General features: G+C 39.6%; 1 protein-coding gene across 1 annotated transcript in view; it reads right to left on the reverse strand.

Annotated features, from left to right (window-relative positions):
- ryr2a (ryanodine receptor 2a (cardiac)) overlaps positions 1 to 21,256 on the reverse strand; it is a 114,337-nt gene that overhangs the window by 60,122 nt on the left and 32,959 nt on the right. Inside the window, exons 5-28 of the mRNA XM_016521655.1 lie at positions 19,295 to 19,369; positions 19,134 to 19,216; positions 18,685 to 18,793; positions 18,491 to 18,590; positions 18,318 to 18,414; positions 15,981 to 16,055; positions 13,947 to 14,103; positions 12,953 to 13,117; positions 12,570 to 12,691; positions 11,096 to 11,279; positions 10,449 to 10,584; positions 10,023 to 10,118; positions 9,815 to 9,933; positions 7,998 to 8,131; positions 7,673 to 7,914; positions 6,806 to 6,998; positions 6,394 to 6,610; positions 6,025 to 6,129; positions 5,448 to 5,551; positions 3,861 to 3,944; positions 3,418 to 3,577; positions 1,997 to 2,144; positions 861 to 1,069; positions 611 to 785 (exon numbers count right to left, since the gene is read on the reverse strand). Of these exons, the coding sequence (XP_016377141.1) occupies positions 611 to 785; positions 861 to 1,069; positions 1,997 to 2,144; positions 3,418 to 3,577; positions 3,861 to 3,944; positions 5,448 to 5,551; positions 6,025 to 6,129; positions 6,394 to 6,610; positions 6,806 to 6,998; positions 7,673 to 7,914; positions 7,998 to 8,131; positions 9,815 to 9,933; positions 10,023 to 10,118; positions 10,449 to 10,584; positions 11,096 to 11,279; positions 12,570 to 12,691; positions 12,953 to 13,117; positions 13,947 to 14,103; positions 15,981 to 16,055; positions 18,318 to 18,414; positions 18,491 to 18,590; positions 18,685 to 18,793; positions 19,134 to 19,216; positions 19,295 to 19,369 (3,289 nt within the window). The remainder of the gene's footprint in view (positions 1 to 610; positions 786 to 860; positions 1,070 to 1,996; positions 2,145 to 3,417; positions 3,578 to 3,860; positions 3,945 to 5,447; positions 5,552 to 6,024; positions 6,130 to 6,393; positions 6,611 to 6,805; positions 6,999 to 7,672; positions 7,915 to 7,997; positions 8,132 to 9,814; positions 9,934 to 10,022; positions 10,119 to 10,448; positions 10,585 to 11,095; positions 11,280 to 12,569; positions 12,692 to 12,952; positions 13,118 to 13,946; positions 14,104 to 15,980; positions 16,056 to 18,317; positions 18,415 to 18,490; positions 18,591 to 18,684; positions 18,794 to 19,133; positions 19,217 to 19,294; positions 19,370 to 21,256) is intronic.

A 21,256-nucleotide genomic window follows, 5' to 3' on the forward strand; every position in this document is an offset into this window, starting at 1 on the left:
CACACACTCACTCACTCACTCACACACACACTCAAACACACACACACACTCACACACACTCACACACACTCACTCACACACACTCACTGTCTCTATATGACAGACGGTTAAATAACAAAGACTGAAGATGTCAGCTAGAAAGAAAGTCATTTCAGAGAGAACAAGTTACTAGATTATGATCAAAGATTATCAAGACAAACATTTATTTCTTTATAATAACATCACGTATGACTGCAAGAACATAAAGAGAGTCAGTTTTAACTTCTTGTTGACCTCAATTAAAGGGATAAGTCACCCCAAAATTTTAATTCTATCATCCTTTAATAAAAATAAGTTATTTTGAAAAATGTCTCCATATTTTTTGTCCATATAATGAAAGTTAATGGGGTCCAATGTTGCTTGGTTCCCAATGTTCTTCAAGGTTTGTTTTTCGACTGAAGAAAGAAACCCATAGGTTTGAGGGGAGTGGATGATCAAATGATCATTTCTGGCTGAGCTATTTCATTAAATCTTAAATAAAATCACATTATGATGGAGTTCCTACAAATATCCGAGTGTTAATTTCACATAATACAGCAATTTCAGTGGGAATAGGAAACGTCTCACTCACCTTCCCAAACTTCGAAGTCTTTGAAGGCGAGTTCAGAGCCGGAGTCGTCCAGCAGCACCTCTCCGTTGAGCGTGAACATCATGGTGCGTTCGTTCATGTCCACCATGCAGCCCACCACGTCTCCAGACTGCCAGGAGCGGCCGAAGTGCTCGTTGCCCTGATGCCAGCGCTGAGCCTGCAGAAACACAGCTCAGCTTCCATCTGTCCTCAACACGAGTGACGGCTCTCAGTGTTTCTGCATCACGCTCACCTTGAATCCATCAAAGACGAAGGCCTGGTCGTCTGAGCCCAGCTCCAGGTCCGGCAGACAGCCGGGTCTCGCCCAGCCCACCCGCATCTCTCCCGCCGTCACCACCTCCAGCTCAAAGTACCACTTCCCTCCGTTCACGCTGTAGGTCTTCTCCGCTCGGAATATCCGGAAGCGCTCCGCAGACGGATTACACACGTCTGCTCGGGCCGCTGCGCAAAACACACACGCATGAGCAAACCACCACTGGATGATGAGCTGAATATAATACGCTAGAGTGCTCCAAAACAATGACAAATGCATTTAGAAGATATCTGCAATCAGAACTAAAAACCACCAATGCAGATCAACGATTCTGATGACATCATTCTGCACTTCAGAGTCGCCGTCCAATCAAATGCTCTCTAGAATCTGAAGTGCCCCGCCCCCTACACTATAAGAGACACTGAAGCTAAATCAAGTTCATCATTTCTGACACATAGTGCACTATATATGGAACAGGGAGTGATTCAGACAGTGTATTTTGTATTTATTGTACCTTGGTACGTGTACTGCGTTAAGCTAACTGAGACTTGTTATAGCACTTGTATATCATTGCTCTTTTGTTGATTTTGATTGCTTTTATTGTCCTCATTTGTAAGTTGCTTTGGATAAAAGCGTCTGCTAAATGACTAAATGTAAATGTTGGCTATCTTAAAAATTTAATTAATTTCATGTTTTACTGCATTTTAACACAAAATTGGGCTCATCAAGTGTTATTTTTGTATCATTGATATACTATTATAGTTTTGTTAGCTTTTTGAATTAGATTTTTTGTAAAAAATATTTTCTGTTTTCATTTTAATTATTTAATTAATAAAAACATTTTTTAATTAAATTTTTTTTTTTTTTTTAATCTTGTGTTTTTGTCATTATTATTATATCTTTTTTTATAAAATACTATTATATAGTTTTTATTATGTTTTTAGTTTTGTAATTTCAGCACTTTAACTTACACTAAATGAAAATGAGAAATGCTGCCTTGGTAACTAGCTGAAAAAAATAAGATTAAGCTTTTTTTATACATTTTATTTTATTTCAGTTAATTTGTATTTTATTTCAAGTATTGGAAATATTTTTTATGGCTAGACTCCTGGTACCGTGGTCTTGATCCGGGGCCTCCAGGTTGAATCCGTATCCCAGCAGCGTCCGCACGGCTTCCCGCAGACTGTCCTTGTTTGATTTCTTGGTTCTCTCGTCCAGAAGAACGTAAGGAACCAGACGAGGGTTTCTCTTGCTCTTGATGTCCTGCAGAGACACAGAGACGAGTGTGAGGAGACATCACAGAGGAGTCCAGACGGGGATCTCACTGACAGCTGGCTCCAGTCTCATTTCTCAGTCCGTTTATATCACACGATAGCTATTTCTACTGTAACTGTAAAACTGCTTCATATATGAAATATTTGCGTTCATATCTATTTTTGATATTCCAGTGAATGAAATCCTTCAAACTTGAAATCTGCTTCATCTCATTTGATTATTTTCTCCATTTTCCTCTTTATTTGTACTTAATAAACACATATTTCTGTATCCAGGACTGATTGCACAGACACTATTGGACGAGAGCTGAACTGGATGATGACGTCACTGAATCATCAATGAACTGACTTTAGCTGAAAAATGACTCTGTTATTGTCTTCTTGCATTATTGACAAACTATTTTCCTGTTTGACACTGTAAAGCTGCTTTGACACAATCAGTATTGTATAAAGCGCTATACAAATAAAGGTAAAAAAAAAAAAAATGAAACAAATTTTTCTACGTGTACTGCGTTAGGCTAAACGAGACTTGTCTTGTTGCTCTTTTGTTAGTTTTGACTGCTTTTATTGTCCTCATTTGTAAGTCGCTTTGGATAAAAGCATCTGCTAAATGACTAAATAAATAAATAAAATAAACAAATGTATCAGTTCCACATTATTAATCACTTAAGTTCAAATCTAAACGAAAGACTACTATTAACGGTGCGTTCAAGTCCTCTTGGGAAGTTAGTATTTATGAGTTGGGAAGTTTAATTACAACGTCAGGTGCATTTTCTACAGAAAGTTTTGCTAACGTTTTTAAATCTACTTCTACAAAATGATGTGATTTTGCTTTTTTATGTTTTTATTTATGAAGTAAATGTGAATTGGATCACTATATTGGATCAATAATTGTATCATAATTGTACAATACTATTGTATTTTGTACATGTAGTGTATCCAGTTTCACTGTGAATGATAAAGATATAATAATTTCATTCATTTCAACAAATTTACCATCAATACAGATGCTGCATTCATTGCATCCAACATGTTTTTTCACTAACGCTCAGAAACTCAGGACTTTAAAAAGTTCATGGTTTCCCATTCCTAACTGTGACGTTGACATTCATGTGCGTTCAACTCACTAAATCCTATCGTCATGACTTGAACACACCATATAAAAGAGTCCAATCATGCAGTGTATGTTTTGGAAGCATAAGTGGGTTTAGGACGGAGCCGGTATGTACACTACACATTACACACTACACACACACACTGACCTGCTGGACGCCGTAGGTCCAGCCCTGTCGTATGCGGTCTCGCGCCCAGACGTTGTGAGCGTTCTCTGCTAGCTTGTCCACCATGGCCTCCTGGGTAGACGCCAGTTTGATGTGGATCAGGTCCATCGGGGCCGGTTTATACCCGCTGGACAGCTGGTATCTGACAGGAGAACACACGCTAACTGACCAGCAGACGAGCAACTAACGCTTACTACATACATGATATCAACACGTAACAGACATGCAGGAAACTCAAATGTGGGACAGAGATTCTGTTCAGAGGATGCTGGTTAGTGCTCAATCTAGTTAACCAGTGTGATGTTTAATGGAAAAGTGAGATATCAGAGCTTAGCTTAACTAGTTGTGACACCAATATCCCAAACACAACATAAATCCAGACACATAAACGTGTTAGTATTTCATGACTGACGTTTGACACTCACTTTGCTGAAAGCTTCAGATTTTTTACTTTCTCTGCGGCTCGTTCGTCCGCCACTCCAACATGACAGCCCAACGCCAGAAGAGTCCTGCAGCACACACATCGGATCATGGCATGATGGGAAAATTGTGATTTACATCAGTGAATCTCAAGAGGGTCGTGAACCAAAAACAGATCCTAGATGTGATGCGTCGCACACAGCAGTGAAATCAATGATAAAAACTATAAATGCAACTAACCATAAAATCATGTATAGTTAATGAGAGCAAAATAAACTGATGAGAAACACGTGTCACATCTTCTGTTGCTGATGAAGTCTGTGTGTCAGTCAAACTCTACAGCAGATCAGAGTCTAGTCCAATTAGTCAGATGTCAAAGCACACAGTCTGTGTTCATCCTTCATCATCAAAACCCAGCAACAAAACGACACTATGAGCTAGACAACATTAATCATGTTAGTATTTGATTTAATGAGATGTTTATTTGTGTGCAATAAACAATCCAGGACTGTGTCAGTTGTCAGATGACAGGTGTGCTGCTCAGTCAAAGTCAGTCCAGTGTGACTCCTGCACAATCACACACAACACCTCATTAAGACACGAGCGCACCGCTGGGACTCACACACACACACACACACAGCACAGGACTGTAATTAAAGTCATTAGAACGCTTCTGAAACAGAAAAGAAAGAAGATGACAGAAAAGAGGAGTGCTGATAGAGACAGACACTAATGACAGTCAAAGAGACTCCAGCACAAATATGATTCATCTCAAAGACAATGTGAGCTTATTGACTCTATTGACTCTGATTCATCAGTGACGTTAGTTCACGTGACAGCACTGGATCTACTAGTGAAGAACGACACCGATCAATCTGATTTACTACATCATGATTTCAGCAGCATGTGCCTTTTCACAAATGTGACCCTGGAGCACAAAAGCAGTGTTAAGTTGCTGGGGTATATTTGTAGCAATAGCCAACAATACATTGTATGGGTCAAAATTATCAATTTTTCTTTTATGCCAAAAATCATTAGGATATTAAGTAAAGATCATCTTCCATGAAGATATTTGGTAAATTTCCTACCGTAAATATATCAAAACGTAATTTTTGATTAGTAATATGCATTGTTAAGAACTTAATTTGGACAACTTTAAAGTATTTGGTAAATTTCCTACCGTAAATATATCAAAACGTAATTTTTGATTAGTAATATGCATTGCTAAGAACTTCATTTGAACAACTTTAAAGATGATTTTCTCAATATTTAGATTTTTTTGCACCCTCAGATTCCAGATTTTCAAATAGTTGTATCTCAGCCAAATATTGTCCTCTCCTAACAAACCACACATCAATGGAAAGCTTACTTATTCAGCTTTCAGATGATGTATAAATCTCAATTTTGAAAAATGGACACTTAAGACTGGTTTTGTGCTCCATGGTCACATATTTAAGTGCTAACCATCCAACGAACATGAAACACAATTACAAGTCAATACAAAAACAAGGTCTTCAATTATTATACCAAATGTAATGTCATTACTAGTAAACTAAGATATCAAACTGATTAACACATCAGATGAAACTAACTTGAGCGTCTCCTGAGACATCTGTAGGTTGTAGCTGCGCTCTTGTTCAGGAAGTCTGGAGAACTCCACCAGACACGGATGCTGCCGTTTATTATCATCTCTCACCTGCATCATGAATGGAGGGAACCATATTTGTGTTAGAAAATGCAGGAATTCATAACAGACTATGCATGAGTGCATGGAGATCAAGAGCTTTCCACCATAGACATATTCAACAAAAAATACATTTTAAAGTTCATTTTTGATAGGGAATTAATGAGGAACATTAAATGATAATGGCAGAACAATCAATCACACGTTATAACTGCATTCACAATAATTGAACTAAGAATATTTTATGATTATTTTATCATGTGGCATGACTTAAAACCATTCATCTAGTGTCAGCTGACTTTCCTCTTGCTCATCAACAACCTCACTGTTTCTGCTGGACTGGGGTTTGTGAGTCGATGAAAAGCTATTAATTAATTATATCAGAAAAATGTAAATGACTGAAATCCTCAGTAATTTATCTCTGATTCAGAGGAAACGCTTCAATCCTCCACAGAGGACATGAACATGACGAGTGTCTGACGTACCGCTCCGTAGGTCCATCCCAACTCAATCTTGTTCATCACCCACAGCTCATGGATGTTTTCTGCCAGCTTCTCCCGGATCCGCTCAAGATGTGGAGGCAACACGATCTATACAGCAGAAACATGTTCACATACACACACACACACACACACACAAACGTGATCATCACGTCTGAACCTATTCATTAACAAACTCATCAAACAACTGGTTAGTGTTCAGGTGTGTGTGTACCTGACTGGTGTGTGTTCAGGTGTGTGTACCTGACTGGTGTGTGTACAGGTGTGTGTACCTGACTGGTGTGTGTTCAGGTGTGTGTACAAGTGTGTGTACCTGACTGGTGTGTGTTCAGGTGTGTGTATAGGTAGATGTACCTGACTGGTGTCCACCGGTGTTGGAGTGAAGGCCGCCTGTGACAGTGTGACTGTGGGTCCCAGGAGGTCGCGTGTTCTCCCATGATCATGTTTGTACTCCTGACTGTGCTCCACACGCAGCTTCTCTCGTGGTAAAACGGCCTCAAAACATGGAGCGTAACCAGATGGAGGCAGGAACTTGAACTCTCCATGACGACCGCCCAACAGGTAGCGCACTCTGAGGAGGACGAGAGTTTTTCACCAATCAGAGCAGGTTAAAGTTTACAGGTGATATCACATCATCCATATGCAATGATGATGATGACATTGAGCGGTTTTGATTGAGCAGTTCTGACTCAGCCGTTCATGTGAGTTATCTGTCAGACTGACCAATGGCAGACAGGGGGTGTTCTCTGGAGACGATGAGACTCACTTGACTCCAGAGGAGAAGGACACGACGGGGAAGAAGAGTCCGTCTGAGTTGAAGTTCTCAAACATTCCCTGGACCGGCTGGCCGTTGATGCGGAAGGAGATGCTGGGAGCGCTAAGATCCAGACAGCAGCTGACCACATCCTCAGCCCGCAGCACGTGCTGATTGGGTGAGCTGACCGAACGCGCCACGCAACCTGCCAATCACAGCGCACGTTACGGTCACATGGCCTACGGCTCTTTAAAACCGCTGACATGTGCTGTTATGTGAGTGATGTTTTCACTACCATCAGCAGATATCTCACATCAGAACACACACACACACTCAGCTCTCTAAATGGGGACATTCTGTAGACTTTTGTTTTTATATACTGTAAATAAACCATAACCTTAACCATCCAACAGGCCTTGCAAGATGCAGAGGAGTTTGTTTTTGATTTAGCGAAATTTAGCATTACATCAGTTGCTCACCAGTGGATCACAATAATCCATAATAATGCTTCCTCCAGTGAAAAAGTGCATCTCCTGTTGTCTCTCACATCAAAATCCAGCCACATATGTGTTTAGAGCTGTTTAAACGCTGCTTGATCTGTGCAGATTTCTCTCCTGATTCACACCAGAACACTTTTTCACTGGAGGAAGCGTTATTATGGATTATAGACTCTTAATGATGGATTTGTTTCTCTTGTCTTCTCAAGACATTAATTGATGGACTGCAGTGGTACATTTCTACAAATATGATGAAGAAACAAACTCATCTTAGATGGCCTCAGAATGAGTGCATTTCCATTTTTTTGGGTGATCTATTGCTTTAAATAGTTCGCCCGCACATGAGCACTGCATCACAGCGATTAATAATCTCTGTTGTTACCTGCCCACAGGTGTAGTCCATCAAAGCAGTATGAGTAGAGGTCGTCCCCGACGCCGTTCCCGCCCCAGCCCTCTCCTCCGCCCGGATACGGCCCGTAGCCCTGTGTTGAGGCCCAGCCCACCCGCAGGTGAGTGGCTTCGGCCGTCACGAACGCCTCCACGTGGTCCACGATCAGCTCATAATACCACTTCCTGTACTGGGCGGAGCCTTCACTCACGCCCAGGAAGATGTTGGGCCTCATGCTGAACGAGCGACAGAGAGATGCACTGAGAGAGTGTGAGGTGACAGGAAGTGATGACAGGAAGTGATGGCGATGCTGTTCTACCTGCTGACGTGATTGACGAGTCGCGTCTGCAGCAGCAGGTCTCTGCCAGGCAGCAGGTTATCACAGATCAGGTGCTGATTGGAGCGAACTGCCACACCGTGACACACACACAGAGAACACAGGACATCCAGCACCTGAACATCACAGACACACCGCCGTCAGGTCGGCTACGAGCCAATCATCAGCTTACTCAAACACATACATGATGTCCCATAATACACACCTTCACATATACAAATATAAAAACCATCATCTGAAACTTTTTTTTTTTTGCTTGAAACTTAATGAACAGCAGCTATGCTAATTATTTTCTATCTGCCTTTCTGTTCCTACCCCGGGATGCCCATCTCGAGGTAACTAGAGATTACAGCAGCTCCAGAAGCTGTCTGAAAGACTTCAGATGACCCCACACCTGTGAAGAGATGATGCTGACCCCTGCGAGGACCCCAGATGACGCCAACTTGAATCGACATGCACAGATGCCAAAATTTCTCTATATTGTAATCATTATGATCACACTTGTAAAAATCACTTTAATGAGCTTCTGCCTGAAATTAATTCATGTTAGCTAACTGTATGATTCTATTACCTTGAACTGTTCATTTGTGAAATGAACATTACTTGGACACATTCACTTCTGCTTTGTAATGTAGACACATGCATTTTCTGTGAAGCTGCTTTGATGTGCATTGTGTAAAGAACTATACATATAAATTTAAATCGAATTGAATTAAAAGTTCACATCCTTGTGATTACATATACATTATACGAACAGCAGATGTCACTGATTTTGTCAATTAGAGCAGTATCACACACACACAAAAAAATTTTTTAGGCCTAATATTTATTTATTTAAGATTTATCTGTTTTAACTGCATATAACATTTCAATCCATTGCTGGATAACACATTTTTTACATAAATAATAAACTTAATGTTATGAATATTTGTCAGTCATTCATAAATGAAATGAGTAAAAATTATACTTCTATAATAGTGGTAGTAATAAATAAATAATGTTTGAAACAGTTTATTATTGTTAACTAAAACTAAAACCATAAAAACGCTCATTGTTTGAAAGGAAGTCGAAATAAAGCATAAAAAAATATTTTAATTTCAGCTAGTTGACAAAGCAACATTTCTCATTTTCATATAGTTTAAGTACTAAAATAACAAACTAAAATAAACAAACGTAACATTACAACTTAAAAACTATAGATATAAAAAAAAATTTTTAAATAAATAAAAATAAAAAAATATATATATATATAATATTAAATTATAAATATAAAAATATGTGTGTGTATAATAAAAATTACAAAAACACAGTAAAATTAATAAAACTTAAAACAATCCAATAAAAAAAAAAAAATCTGATTCAATAATACTAATAGCACTGGTTTGAAATAAACAGGATCATATACAGTATTTGTCGTCTAATCTAATTATTAAACCTCAGATAGTCATATTTAAACCGTGCTCACTTTTTAACTGATTAAATGTAATTGTTTTTTGACAGATCTATGCTGATTCTAAGCTATTTGAATAAATGTGTAACAATAATCTGTGCTATGGTTAATTTTTTTAGTATTACAATGACATATAATCAGTAAAGATCTGAATTAAGGTGACGGTATTAAACATGAACAGATAAAAAACACAACCAACTGAGTAAGCCATGAAAACTAGACATTGATAGAAAAACCACACTGGAACTTCTGCACAGATCAAATGAAGTGAATCGCTAAAGCACCACATGATCAAAAGAGAGAGTCTGGCTGATGATTATTCAGCTCACAGCATCACTAGTTTAGTCACCTTGTGGTTGCGTCCGTGTTTGTCCAGCAGTGAGATGATGGATTTGATGTGTCCCTCTTTAATGATGTTTAGAGCTTCCGGACTCTCCACCAGAACACAGTGCAGAACCTCCAGAATCCCTGCGGACACACACACACACACACACTCACACATCATCACACCAGCACACCGTAACGATCCACTCGTCACAATAAATAACGCTACATACCAGACGACGCTTCCAGCCTCTCCAGACGACTGATCAGCCAATCCAGAGAGCCGGAAAACTGAGCACAATTCTTCCTGTTTCCTCTGATCAGAGCAGCTACAGACAGACAGATAGATGATCATGTGACGGGAATAATACGATTCATTAGGAATGAAGCTCTTCAAAGGTTCATGAGGAACAGATGAACTATTACTGAATCACAGCAGCATGCAGTATACATATACAGTGTGTGAAGTGTGTGAGTTAGTAGTGCACTTTGCTAAACACTGCTGTCAGCAGTGCACTAGTGAGTGATGGTGAACACAGTGCATCTCTCTCGTGCAGCAGGACTCGTCCGAGACGCATCGGAGCTCCTGGAGCCGCGGTCAGCAGATTTCACCGGTTATTGATGTGTGCAGATGGAAAGTGCTGGAATATGGATCATACCCAGGAGCTCGTAGAGGGAGTTCAGGATGGACTTCCAGGATTCTCCAGCCTCTTTACCGGCCACGTCTGCAAAATGAGCCGCACTGCTGTACACATGCAGACGATCGATACACTCCAGCACCAGGTTGATCATTCCCTACACACACACACACACACACACACACACACACATGAACTCATGCATGCAGCTGAAATATCAACATCGTCTCAGATGTTTCTTCTATAAACTCTCAGGAGAAATAAAAACAGCTCACTATAAAAATGAATGTGGAGCAGCTCAGATTATCTGACGAGAAATGACGGAGTAAAGTAGTACTAGTGCTATCTGATTCTTTGTAAACTGTAAAAATGATTTTTCGAAGTTGTAAATAAAGCAAACATTATTGAAATATGGTTTAAAAGATAATACTACTTCAGTTTCTCTGTATCAAAATGTTGAGCTTACTGCAGTGTGTTACTTATTTGTAATTATTAGTGATATTTACTAGCAGTTTCTGAGTGAAAATCGTTTCATAGTTAATTCTACACCAGATTTTTGTTCAGTGTATTGTGAATCACATGGCTTGAGTTGTGCTTCTTCTATAGGACAGCTCTGATTCTAATGAAAAGGAATCCCACGCTGTGTCTGGTGTTTCTGTGATCCGTACCTCCTCCTGGAAGAGGTTCTGTCTGCTCTTGAGCGCTCGCAGGCGGTTCTGTTTGTCCTCGTGCTCCAGGTGTTCGTCGGGCGGCTGGAAGTATCCGATCAGATCCTCAAGACTCAGACTGACTGATTCGATGGGCAGATCGAGGGTGGATGTCTTTCCCTTCTTACTCAGAGTGTCTAGACCCCTGCGCACAGGGAGGAGGGACAGGACCGTTAACAGATAAAACACTCTGTGTGTGTGTGTGTGTGTGTGTGTGTGCGTGTGTGAGAGTGTGTGTGTGTGTGTGTGTGTGTGTGTGTGTGTGCGTGTGTGTGTGTGTGTGTGTGTGTGTGTGTGTGTGTTTGAGTGTGTGTGTGTGTGTGTGTGTGTGTGTTTGAGTGTGTGGTGTGTGTGAGTGTGTGTGTGTTTTAGTGTGTGTGTGTGTGTGAGTGAGTGTGTTTGTGTTTGAGTGTGCTTGTGTTTGTGTGTTTGAGTGTGTGTGAGTGTGTGTGTTTGAGTGTGTGTGAGTGTGTGTGTGTGAGAGTGTTTGTGTTTGAGTGTGTGTGTGTGTGTGTGTGTATTAGAGGTTTTGACGGGTCCACATAGATCGTTCGTGTCCAGAACTTTGCTGTGTCTCAGACACAGGCCAGGATGATGTTATTTTAGTATCATTAAGATAATATTTTGGTTTTTGAATTCAAAATTTTGAATTAGTTTTCATTGTTGTATCTTCTGTTTTAATTTTAGTTAGATTTTGAATCATTTTGTTGTGTTTTTGTCATTTTTGTTTTGTTAAACATGTCTAATGGTTTTTTATAAATTTTTTATTTCAGTTTTATTTTAGTACTTCAACTTTAACTCTAACAAAAAAGAGAAATGCTGCCTTGTTTTTTCAGTTAAAATTTATTTCATTTGAAATAAATTTTGAACAAAGTTTTAGTTAACGATGATAATCTTTGGAGACTGATATTAGTAGCCTTGAGTGAGCCTTGATTATTTTTTTAAAAATGTAAACAAATGTGCCAAATAGACCCCAGAAGATCTGAAATCTAGAAAAAGTGTATTATTTAAAACAAATATTAAACAATTCCACAACAACGTTATTATTATGATTTCCTGCCCAAGCAGAAAAACAATGTCCTGTTGCCAGATACTGATTACAGAAAAACACCTAAATGCAGTTGAAATCAGACTCAACTAAATCAAACCAAGTTCTAAATTCAACTAAAAAAAAAGACAGATGTGCAGATTTTTTGCTTTTGACATTTGGGTCCAGTTGGGTTTGAAAAAATTGGATTCAGGTGTAATTTTATCTGTTTCCTCAGTTTTAAAAATGAATTTATGCAGGTGTGGTTTAGGTAATAAGTGATGCGTGTTGGTACAGATCTGTAGCGTGTGCTTGAATGACGTCACTGTGATCAGCTGCATCATTCACTCATGAAGTCCTCAGTCAATAGTAAACGTGTGTGTGTGAGTGAGTGTGTGTGTGTGTTACCTGATGAAGCGGTTGAAGAGGAAAACCGTGCTGCGAATGACTCTAGCGGTGCGTGACTCCTCGTGTTGTGATCGTGAGAGCGTCAAACCGTCATCCATGTGACCCTCATGATGCATGATGGCCTAAAACACACACACACACACATATCTGTACGTTACATTCATCCTCCACTCGAGTGTGTGTGTGTGTGTGTGTGTGTGCTGCAGCGCTAATGATGAGGGTGTGAGAGTCTGACGCGTCTGTAATGAATCTCTCAGAAGCAGCTCACGGGCGTCACGTATGAATGAATCCATCACACTGAACTCACAGTGACACACACACTCACTCACACACGCTCAGATCCTGTCAAACGCTTTCATATAAAGCCACGTTCACGCGCTCACCTTCCTCTGAACTCCGCCCATTCGCGCACACTTGGCGTCCACAGACTGGTACGTGAGCCAGAGCCCAGTGTCCACATGCTGGATATAACAGACCGAGTCGCCGTATTTGATGTCTGGGACGCCCATCCCATCCACCTCCTTCCTCAGGCCAAAGTCCAGCTTCTCCTGCAGGAGGACGAGCAGAGGATCATGGGTAAACTATGGTTCAGTCAGCAAACATCTCAATATAAAATCCGTTTCCTTTCAATTTGAATTCAATAGCTCTCAACACAGGAACTCAAATGACAGGAAGAGAAATTTACTGTGTTTAGTCATCAACATATAAATCATTAAAATAAGTCCATTTAAAAATGCGGATTAATTATGAACACAAAAATGGAAGCTAACAACGGTGTAATTATCAAATTATTAAAACAGGTAATTGCAACTTTTTTGAAAAATCTTTTGAGTTTATATCTCACAATTCTGCTAATACTCTGAAAAAAAATCTAAATTGCAAGATTTGCAATCTCAAGAAAATAAGTCAAAATTGTGTTTGTTTGTTTATTTCTTTCTTAGCATCTATGGCTATATTCATGGTGAGAACCAGTTAATCCACACCAAAAACTGTGAGATAAAAAGATGCAATTACCTTTTTTTATATTTTATTTATTAAAATTAAATTTTTTTCCATAATAATTAGAAAAATAATTGCATTTTTAATCACTGGTGCGTAAAAAAAACATGCTTTGTCTAAACTCATATTAATAAATCAATATTGATAAAACAAATAAGAGCCATCAATTATTCTTTCTTTAATTATAAAAACACATAAGGCCAAGGCTTTATCCCGTTTGCTGCTTCAACACCAATTCAATTCAAATTCAGGAACTGAGTCAGAGTCAGAATTTAATTAACATTCGCATTTTGATCCTCATATGCAGATGAACTGATCTAACGACAAGTGTTTGAGGTATTTCAGGTTCAGCTCAGGTTTGTGTGGCGTCAGTCTCACTTTTGAGGAACGGAAGCAGAAAGCCGTTGATTTGACGTCCGCATTCTCCTTGTCCATCAGCAGGAGTCCTTGATCGTCCATCATGCTGAGATACTTCCCGGTGGTCACGTGACGCAACCGAAACAGCTGACCCCAGCGGATGTGACTGCCGCTCCACCTGCACACAGCCAGAGGACAGGCTTCAGCTTACCCACAATGCACTGCGGCACACACTAAACCACTGCTGAGTTCAGACAGAGTACTAAAGGAACAGTGTAAAGACAATCAGTTAATGATGACTGAAATTCAAGTGGTTTTCAAACAGTAAGCATCATTTGGTTTCAGAAGACTTGATATACAGTGCATACGATCTACTCTTACGATGCTTTCATCACAAACAGCAGCTCAGAGATTCAACGTGAGGATGAGAAAATGACGAGATGCTCACGATGAAAACCTGAACAGACGCTGATTTGTAATTCAAAAGCAGAAAGTAAACTGTGTTGGGCTCCTGCCCCAGTATTTGGCCCCAACCCCAAAATGCCACTTTGATAAAACGCTCCAACTTCAGCGTCCCGGATTATTTTTAGTCTGTGAAGAGCAGAACGCAGAGGAGCTGACGTCCTGCAGTGTGTGATTAAAGGCTTCATGGAAACGCAAACGCCAGAGGGGTTTGACATCAGCACTGCGGCATGATGGGAACCTCACAGGGTCCAAACACAGTACAGCCGGTCAGTCTGTGCTCTACAGGTTCATATGGAGTTAAATAAAGAGTGTCTTTTCACGTCATGTCGTTTCTAAATGTGTGGATTTAAAATAGAACTAATAAACTGAAACACTACCGTAATCATCATATGTGACTCTGGAGCACAAAAGCAGTGTTAAGTCGCTGGGGTGTATTTGTAGCAATAGCCAACAATACATTGTATGGGTCAAAATTATACATTTTTCTTTTATGCCAAAAATCATTAGGATATTAAGTAAAGATCATGTTCCATGAAGATATTTTGTAAATGTCCTACCGTAAATATATCAAAACTTAATTTTTGATTAGTAATATGCATGGCTAAGAACTTCATTTGGACAACTTTAAAATTGATTTTCTCAATATTTAGATTTTTTAGCACCCTCAGATTCCAGATTTTCAAATAATTGTAATATGTGACCCTGGAGCACAAAAGCAGTGTTAAGTCGCTGGGGTATATTTGTAGCAATAGCCAACAATACATTGTATGGGTCAAAATTATGATTTTTCTTTTATGCCAAAAATCATTAGGATATTAAGTAAAGATCATGTTCCATAAAGATATTTGGTAAATTTCCTACCGTAATTATATCAAAACTTAATTTTTGATTAGTAATATGCATTGCTAAGAACTTCATTTGAACAACTTTAAAGATGATTTTCTCAGTATTTAGATTTTTTTGCACCCTCAGATTCCAGATGTTCAAATATTGTCCTATCCTAACAAACCATACATCAATGGAAAGCTTATTTATTCATCTTTCAGATGATCTATAAATCTCAATTTCGAAAAATTTACCCTTATGACTGGTTTTGTGCTCCAGGGTCACATATTAGAATGATTTCTGAAGATCATGTGACACTGAAGACTGCAGTAATGATGCTGAAAATACAGCTGCACATCACAGAAATACATTACAGTTAAACAGATATTCACACAGAAAACAGCTGTTTTAAATTGTGATAATTTCTCAAGATTTTTACTGTATTTCGATCAAATAAATGCAGCCTTGGTCAGCAGAAGAGACTTCTCTCAAAAACATTGAAAAATCTTAACTACTCCAGACTTTTGTAAATAATAAAAATGAACTGAAATAAAAAAGCAAGCTAATGATTTTGATTGATTGATTGATTTTATTAAAATGTGGCCGTGCACGTGTCCCCGGCGTGGCATTGAGAGATGCTTTATTGCACTCTTCCCCAGCACAGATCTCAGTAATGGTGCACTCATGAACTCAAGAGCTCCTCCTCAGCACTGAAGTGCTCTGAGCGTGTGAATCAGCACACACAGAGAAACGCTCATCACTCACGCCACTCGGAGCGTCTCCAGCCTCCAGAGGGATCTGGCGTGGATGGACACGGCTCCACCCTCGTAATGCACCGTCCTGCAGGAGACAAAACCAACATATGAGTGTCTACACATCAGTCCATACTGTAAATCTACAGTACATTGCTATTTAAAGCAGAATCACAGATGAAGCGGAGCTCAGTGACCAAAATACTTGTGTGTAAATGTGTTATTAGTGAGTTTTGTCAGATGTCAGATATTAGAGATCAGTCCTAACAGTCATAATTGTTCCGAATGACAAATGAATTATAATTTCAGTTAAAGTATTTGACTGAAGTATTTTATTTTATTTTATGGAAATTGTATATGGCTAGAAAAAAAATGAAAGGTAGAAAATGTCCTTGAAAATCAAAAATTGTTCCTTAATTTCTGACACTGGCACAGCAGAAGTAGTGCAAAGAATTGAGACCAATAATGACATCACTTCCTGTGCAGCACAAAACAAGTCTGTGTGAGACTCTTGAGGGCAGCTGAAGGTTGAGAAGCGGAGCTCAGACTGTTGATGTGGATCAAAAAAAGCAAAAATACACACAATGATTATTAAGACAGCATCATTCATCACGACGTCTCCTCCTGACGGTCTGTGTCTGACCTCAAACTGCAGTCTGAAGAATCACAATCAGTGTCTGGAACACGATGTGCGCTGGGAACATTTCTGGTCTGACTACTGCTGCTTTACACACCAGAGAAGAGAAAGACACACACACCTACACACAAACATGGTCCCACAATGCAGCGGTCCTCGCAAAACACACACTTGCGTAATACTTGTGCAAGAACATCTCTTGTTCGAGTTAAAAGAGATAGATGGATACAGAGAAACGTTCTTTGAATTAATGCGTTCAAAAGCAGACGTGACACGCTCAAGGCCACCGGTGACGAGAAACACGGATAAAGAGAACATCAAACCCTGAGAGGAACAGACTATAGCTTTATATGTGAAGCTGAGGAGCTTAAACTCATACTAACGAATGATTTATACAGCTGAAACAGTAGATCATGCCGCGAGCAATGCCAAGGTCATGGGTTCGATTCCCAGGGAATGCAAGAACTGATCAAATGTACACATTGAATGCAATGCAAGTTACGGATCCTCATAATCATATAACATATGCTCTCATAATCAGAAGCTCATCTAACCAAACTATATTTAGCTTTCATTTTATTTTTAATGTTTAAGTGTCTGTTGAATGACTTGAGTGATTTTAGGAGGTATCTGTTTATTCTGGGTTAAATAGTTTGCGGTAGAGAGAGGAGCAGAGTAACGCATTTCTACCCGTGTCTGATGTCCCACAGAGGACAGGTGTTTCTGTAATTACAGCAGTCACAGCAGATCTCATTCTGTCTCACAGAACCTCACGAAGAGACCCGAGAGACTCTGTTTCTACTGAAGAACAAGAGAACGTCCTACTTTACCTTCAGGAGAAGCAACGGTGTGTTACGAGAGATAACTGGAGTACGATGTTAAAGGGCTCATATTCTGCACGTCTTCATCTCATTTCGTTAGTCAAGATGTCATGGAGTTTTTTTTTTATTTTGATCCAGTTTTTTCCTGGCCCTTCGTATATGAGCACAAATGTATATCCAGCTCTTCACAGGGACGCCAACAACCTCCAGCCACAGCGGTTGACCTCAGAAGATGAAGACATCCTACTGAAACCCTCAGAGAGCCGAAACACTCCACACGTCAACCATCAAGAGTGTTTAATCAACCTCAACACACAGTACGGTCCATATGGAGCAGTGAGCCGTGAAGAACCAGATACACACAACACACTCTCCACATCATCTACATCAGCGCTTCTCAGCCGCTTTAACCCACTGGACACAACCATATTTGAAGTTTCTGTACAACAGATTTCATAATTTTAGAAGTTATAAGACCTGAATATTCCTCAGGGTTCCTGCTCTTTTTATCCAATAAATTCACAAGACTTTTCAATTTTTTTGTGATTACTGGGTAATTACTAAGCTGTTGAGAGGCTGCATTAAAATAAGAAATATCTTGATTTTTTTTTGTGCTTATTTTAATGGTTATTTTGTTATAAACAACTTTAAGTCATCTTGAGGCTCCTGGTGGACCCAGGACCCCTGGTTGAGAACCATTGACCCACAGGAACAAACAGACCCCTAAAAGGAGCAGTTCACCAAACATGATCCTTGTGTCATCATTTGACAGCATCTGTCCTCATTCACTGCTTTGGAGAAGCATGCGGTTGATTGAATGATGACAGATTTGTGTGAACTAGTCTTTTATATCAGTGAACGCCACTGGATCAGATAATAGATGAACCCTGACCTGCGCTGTTCCTCTCCGTGTTCTCCTGACGGGACGGTCAAACACTCGTCCATGTGACCATGCAGCAGCCGCAGAACATCTCCACCAATCAGGAAGCCTGAAACACACGGTGCTGAGTAAATGAACAGGAAGTGGAATGTAGCATGACATTAGCGTGTCAAATACTCACTCACCCTGAGCCACTTCACTGCCGGAGCAGATCGGAGCCACGCTCCAGAGCGTCTGCTGGAAAGCTGCGTCCACGTGCAAACTGCTGTTACCATACGACAAGTGCTGGAACAGAGACACGCCCTCAGACTCATCAGCGTGTTTTTCACGGGTTTTAGCTGACGTGCAGCTATCAGCTTCTAATTCTGGTAAAACTCACCAGGTATCGTTCAGACGACACGCTGACCAGGATGAGGTCATCACCCACTCGCACCTTCTCACCCTCTGACCTCTGCTTGGACGCCGGGTGGATGGTCCACCACACGCGCGCACACACACACACAGGATAAGTATAGTTATAAATCAGATCATTTACAACCAAAAACTAATAAAAATGACAAAACACAACAAAATAACTAAAACATGAAAATACAACATAATTCAAAATATAAACAAAAACTATAACAGTGTCTCAATGATACTAAAATGACACTGCATAACAGTAATAAGAATAAGAATAATGAAAATAATGTTGCAATGCTTCTAATGGTCCTGAGAACAGGCTTCATTCTCATTGTTTTTATTTCTGTTTTCTGATTTTGTGATGAAATATGACCAGCACATGTTCCTGCGAAACATTCAGTCAGGGAATGTAAACAGGAAGTGACATCACCTGTCGTGTCTTCCTGAAGCCCCACGTCAAATGCTAGTTTGTCGGTGGATGAGTGAGCCGTAGACAGACAGCACAGATACTGGAGAGAGAAACACATCGACAGGTGAATCTCACACACAGACACTCAGACGTGACGAGTCGTCAGAGTAACACACACCATCCCGCTGTAGGAGTGTCTCAGTAAGACCGCGTGACCGTAGAGCAGCGTCCGGTGACCTCCGCCCTGCGCCGTCTGAAACACACACACACACACACAGAGATACACACTCATAACACTGAATACAATACGACACTCATCAGCCTCACATTCACAGCTAAATCACACAACACCCTAAATACACACACAAATATACAGTTATCTAATTATAACATCAAATTTACATTAAGTATATTTAAATATATAAAATATAAAAAAATAAACGTCTATGTATACAAATATTTTAATATAAATATTAAAATATACATTAAAATATTTCTATATATAAAATATGTGTGTGCGCGTGTGTAGGGTATTTTTAAAAATATTTATTTATAATATTTATTTTTGTATTTAGGCTATTTTAAAATATTTATTTAAATGATTGTTTTATACATTTAAGAGTATATCTAATATTTAAAACTCATATAATACATAACTTATTTAATTTTAAAACCATTTCCATTTAAATATTTATTACCCTGCTATTTTCAGTAAAACTTCAAAACAATCGATTTGCATATAAATGGACAAAACAAATAGCAATGTACATGCCATAAACGAACATGAAGAATGCCGATATGTCAAACGAGTCTAAATGTGTTTGAGTGTTTTTCCATCGTGAGGCTGATGTTCCTGGGAGTGTGTGTGTGTGTGTGTTAATGGCTCTCTTAAGGCCGAGTGTGTGTGTGTGTGTGTTAATGGCTCTCTTAAGGCCGAGTGTGTGTGTGTGTGTGTATGTATCAGGTAATGGCTGCAGTAATGCTTCAGGACAGGAAGAACAGGACCTTTATTTTCTCATTACACTCACTCCTGCTCTCGCTCTCGTCTCACTGGAATTAGCTCACTGTACAGCTACATTACATTGCACTACATCACATCACTGCGGGATGCACAACAACGACACGGACATGGACACACACTCACATGGATTCCTACCTTCATCATGAATTTCTGTGGCCCATAAGAGGAAGAAAGACATTGTTAATCACACAAGAAATCCAGATGAGATCAGAATCTAGAGCTCAGGATGCGATCATCAACTCACTAACATACTACTGATCTGCAGTATGCAGCATGTACACTGTGCACTGGATGCATGGAATGATCTACATCATCACATACTGTATCCCACAATGCAATGTGCTCGATTTGACCTTCCATTTCCAGTGTGATTTGATTTATAAATGCAAACTAATGTTCTTATCTGCAGGTAACTGGACGTCACTCGCTGATGAGGTCATGTGACTATTCAATTCTCAAACACAAATCTGAATGAACAAGAATGTGTGATGCAAGAAAGTGAGCAAACTTCATAATTACTGGAATATCTAACCATTCTTCAATCAAGATACTGTACATTTACTGGAGATGCACACTAACATTAGATTTAAAAAAGCCTTATCTGACATCATTGTACAACTCTGGTAACTGTATCTTGATTTACGAATGTTTAGATGTTTGTAGTGGAGTGAGGAAGTGAGGAAGAGCATCATGTCTGCAGTGTTAAAGGATGATCAAGTGAACATGAGAATCACCCTCATGAACCCACATGACTCACAATCTTCAAACCGAGCATGAAACGAGCAGCGTGAACATTCTGCTGAATCACAGAAGACTGAACATCACATGGGTTTGATTCTCATCTCAGTCTGATCTGATCCTTTAATGAAGGCAGGACCAAAATGAACAAAAGATTGTGTGAAATTATGAGTCATAATAAGCACTGAATGTTTGGATCCTGTGCTGTCAGATATGAGGAACATGCTGATCTCAGATCAGGAGCATGACACACATGCAGCAGATGAGTGAGTGTGTGTGTGTGTGTGTGTGTGAGTGAGTGAGTGAGTAAGTGAGTGTGTGTGAGTGAGTAAGTGAGTGTGTGTGAGTGAGAGAGTGAGTGTGTGTGTGTGTGTGTGTGTG

Source organism: Sinocyclocheilus rhinocerous, unplaced genomic scaffold (genome assembly GCF_001515625.1).
Source record: "Sinocyclocheilus rhinocerous isolate Xijiao unplaced genomic scaffold, SAMN03320098_v1.1 scaffold852, whole genome shotgun sequence".
Lineage (NCBI taxonomy): Eukaryota > Metazoa > Chordata > Actinopteri > Cypriniformes > Cyprinidae > Sinocyclocheilus > Sinocyclocheilus rhinocerous.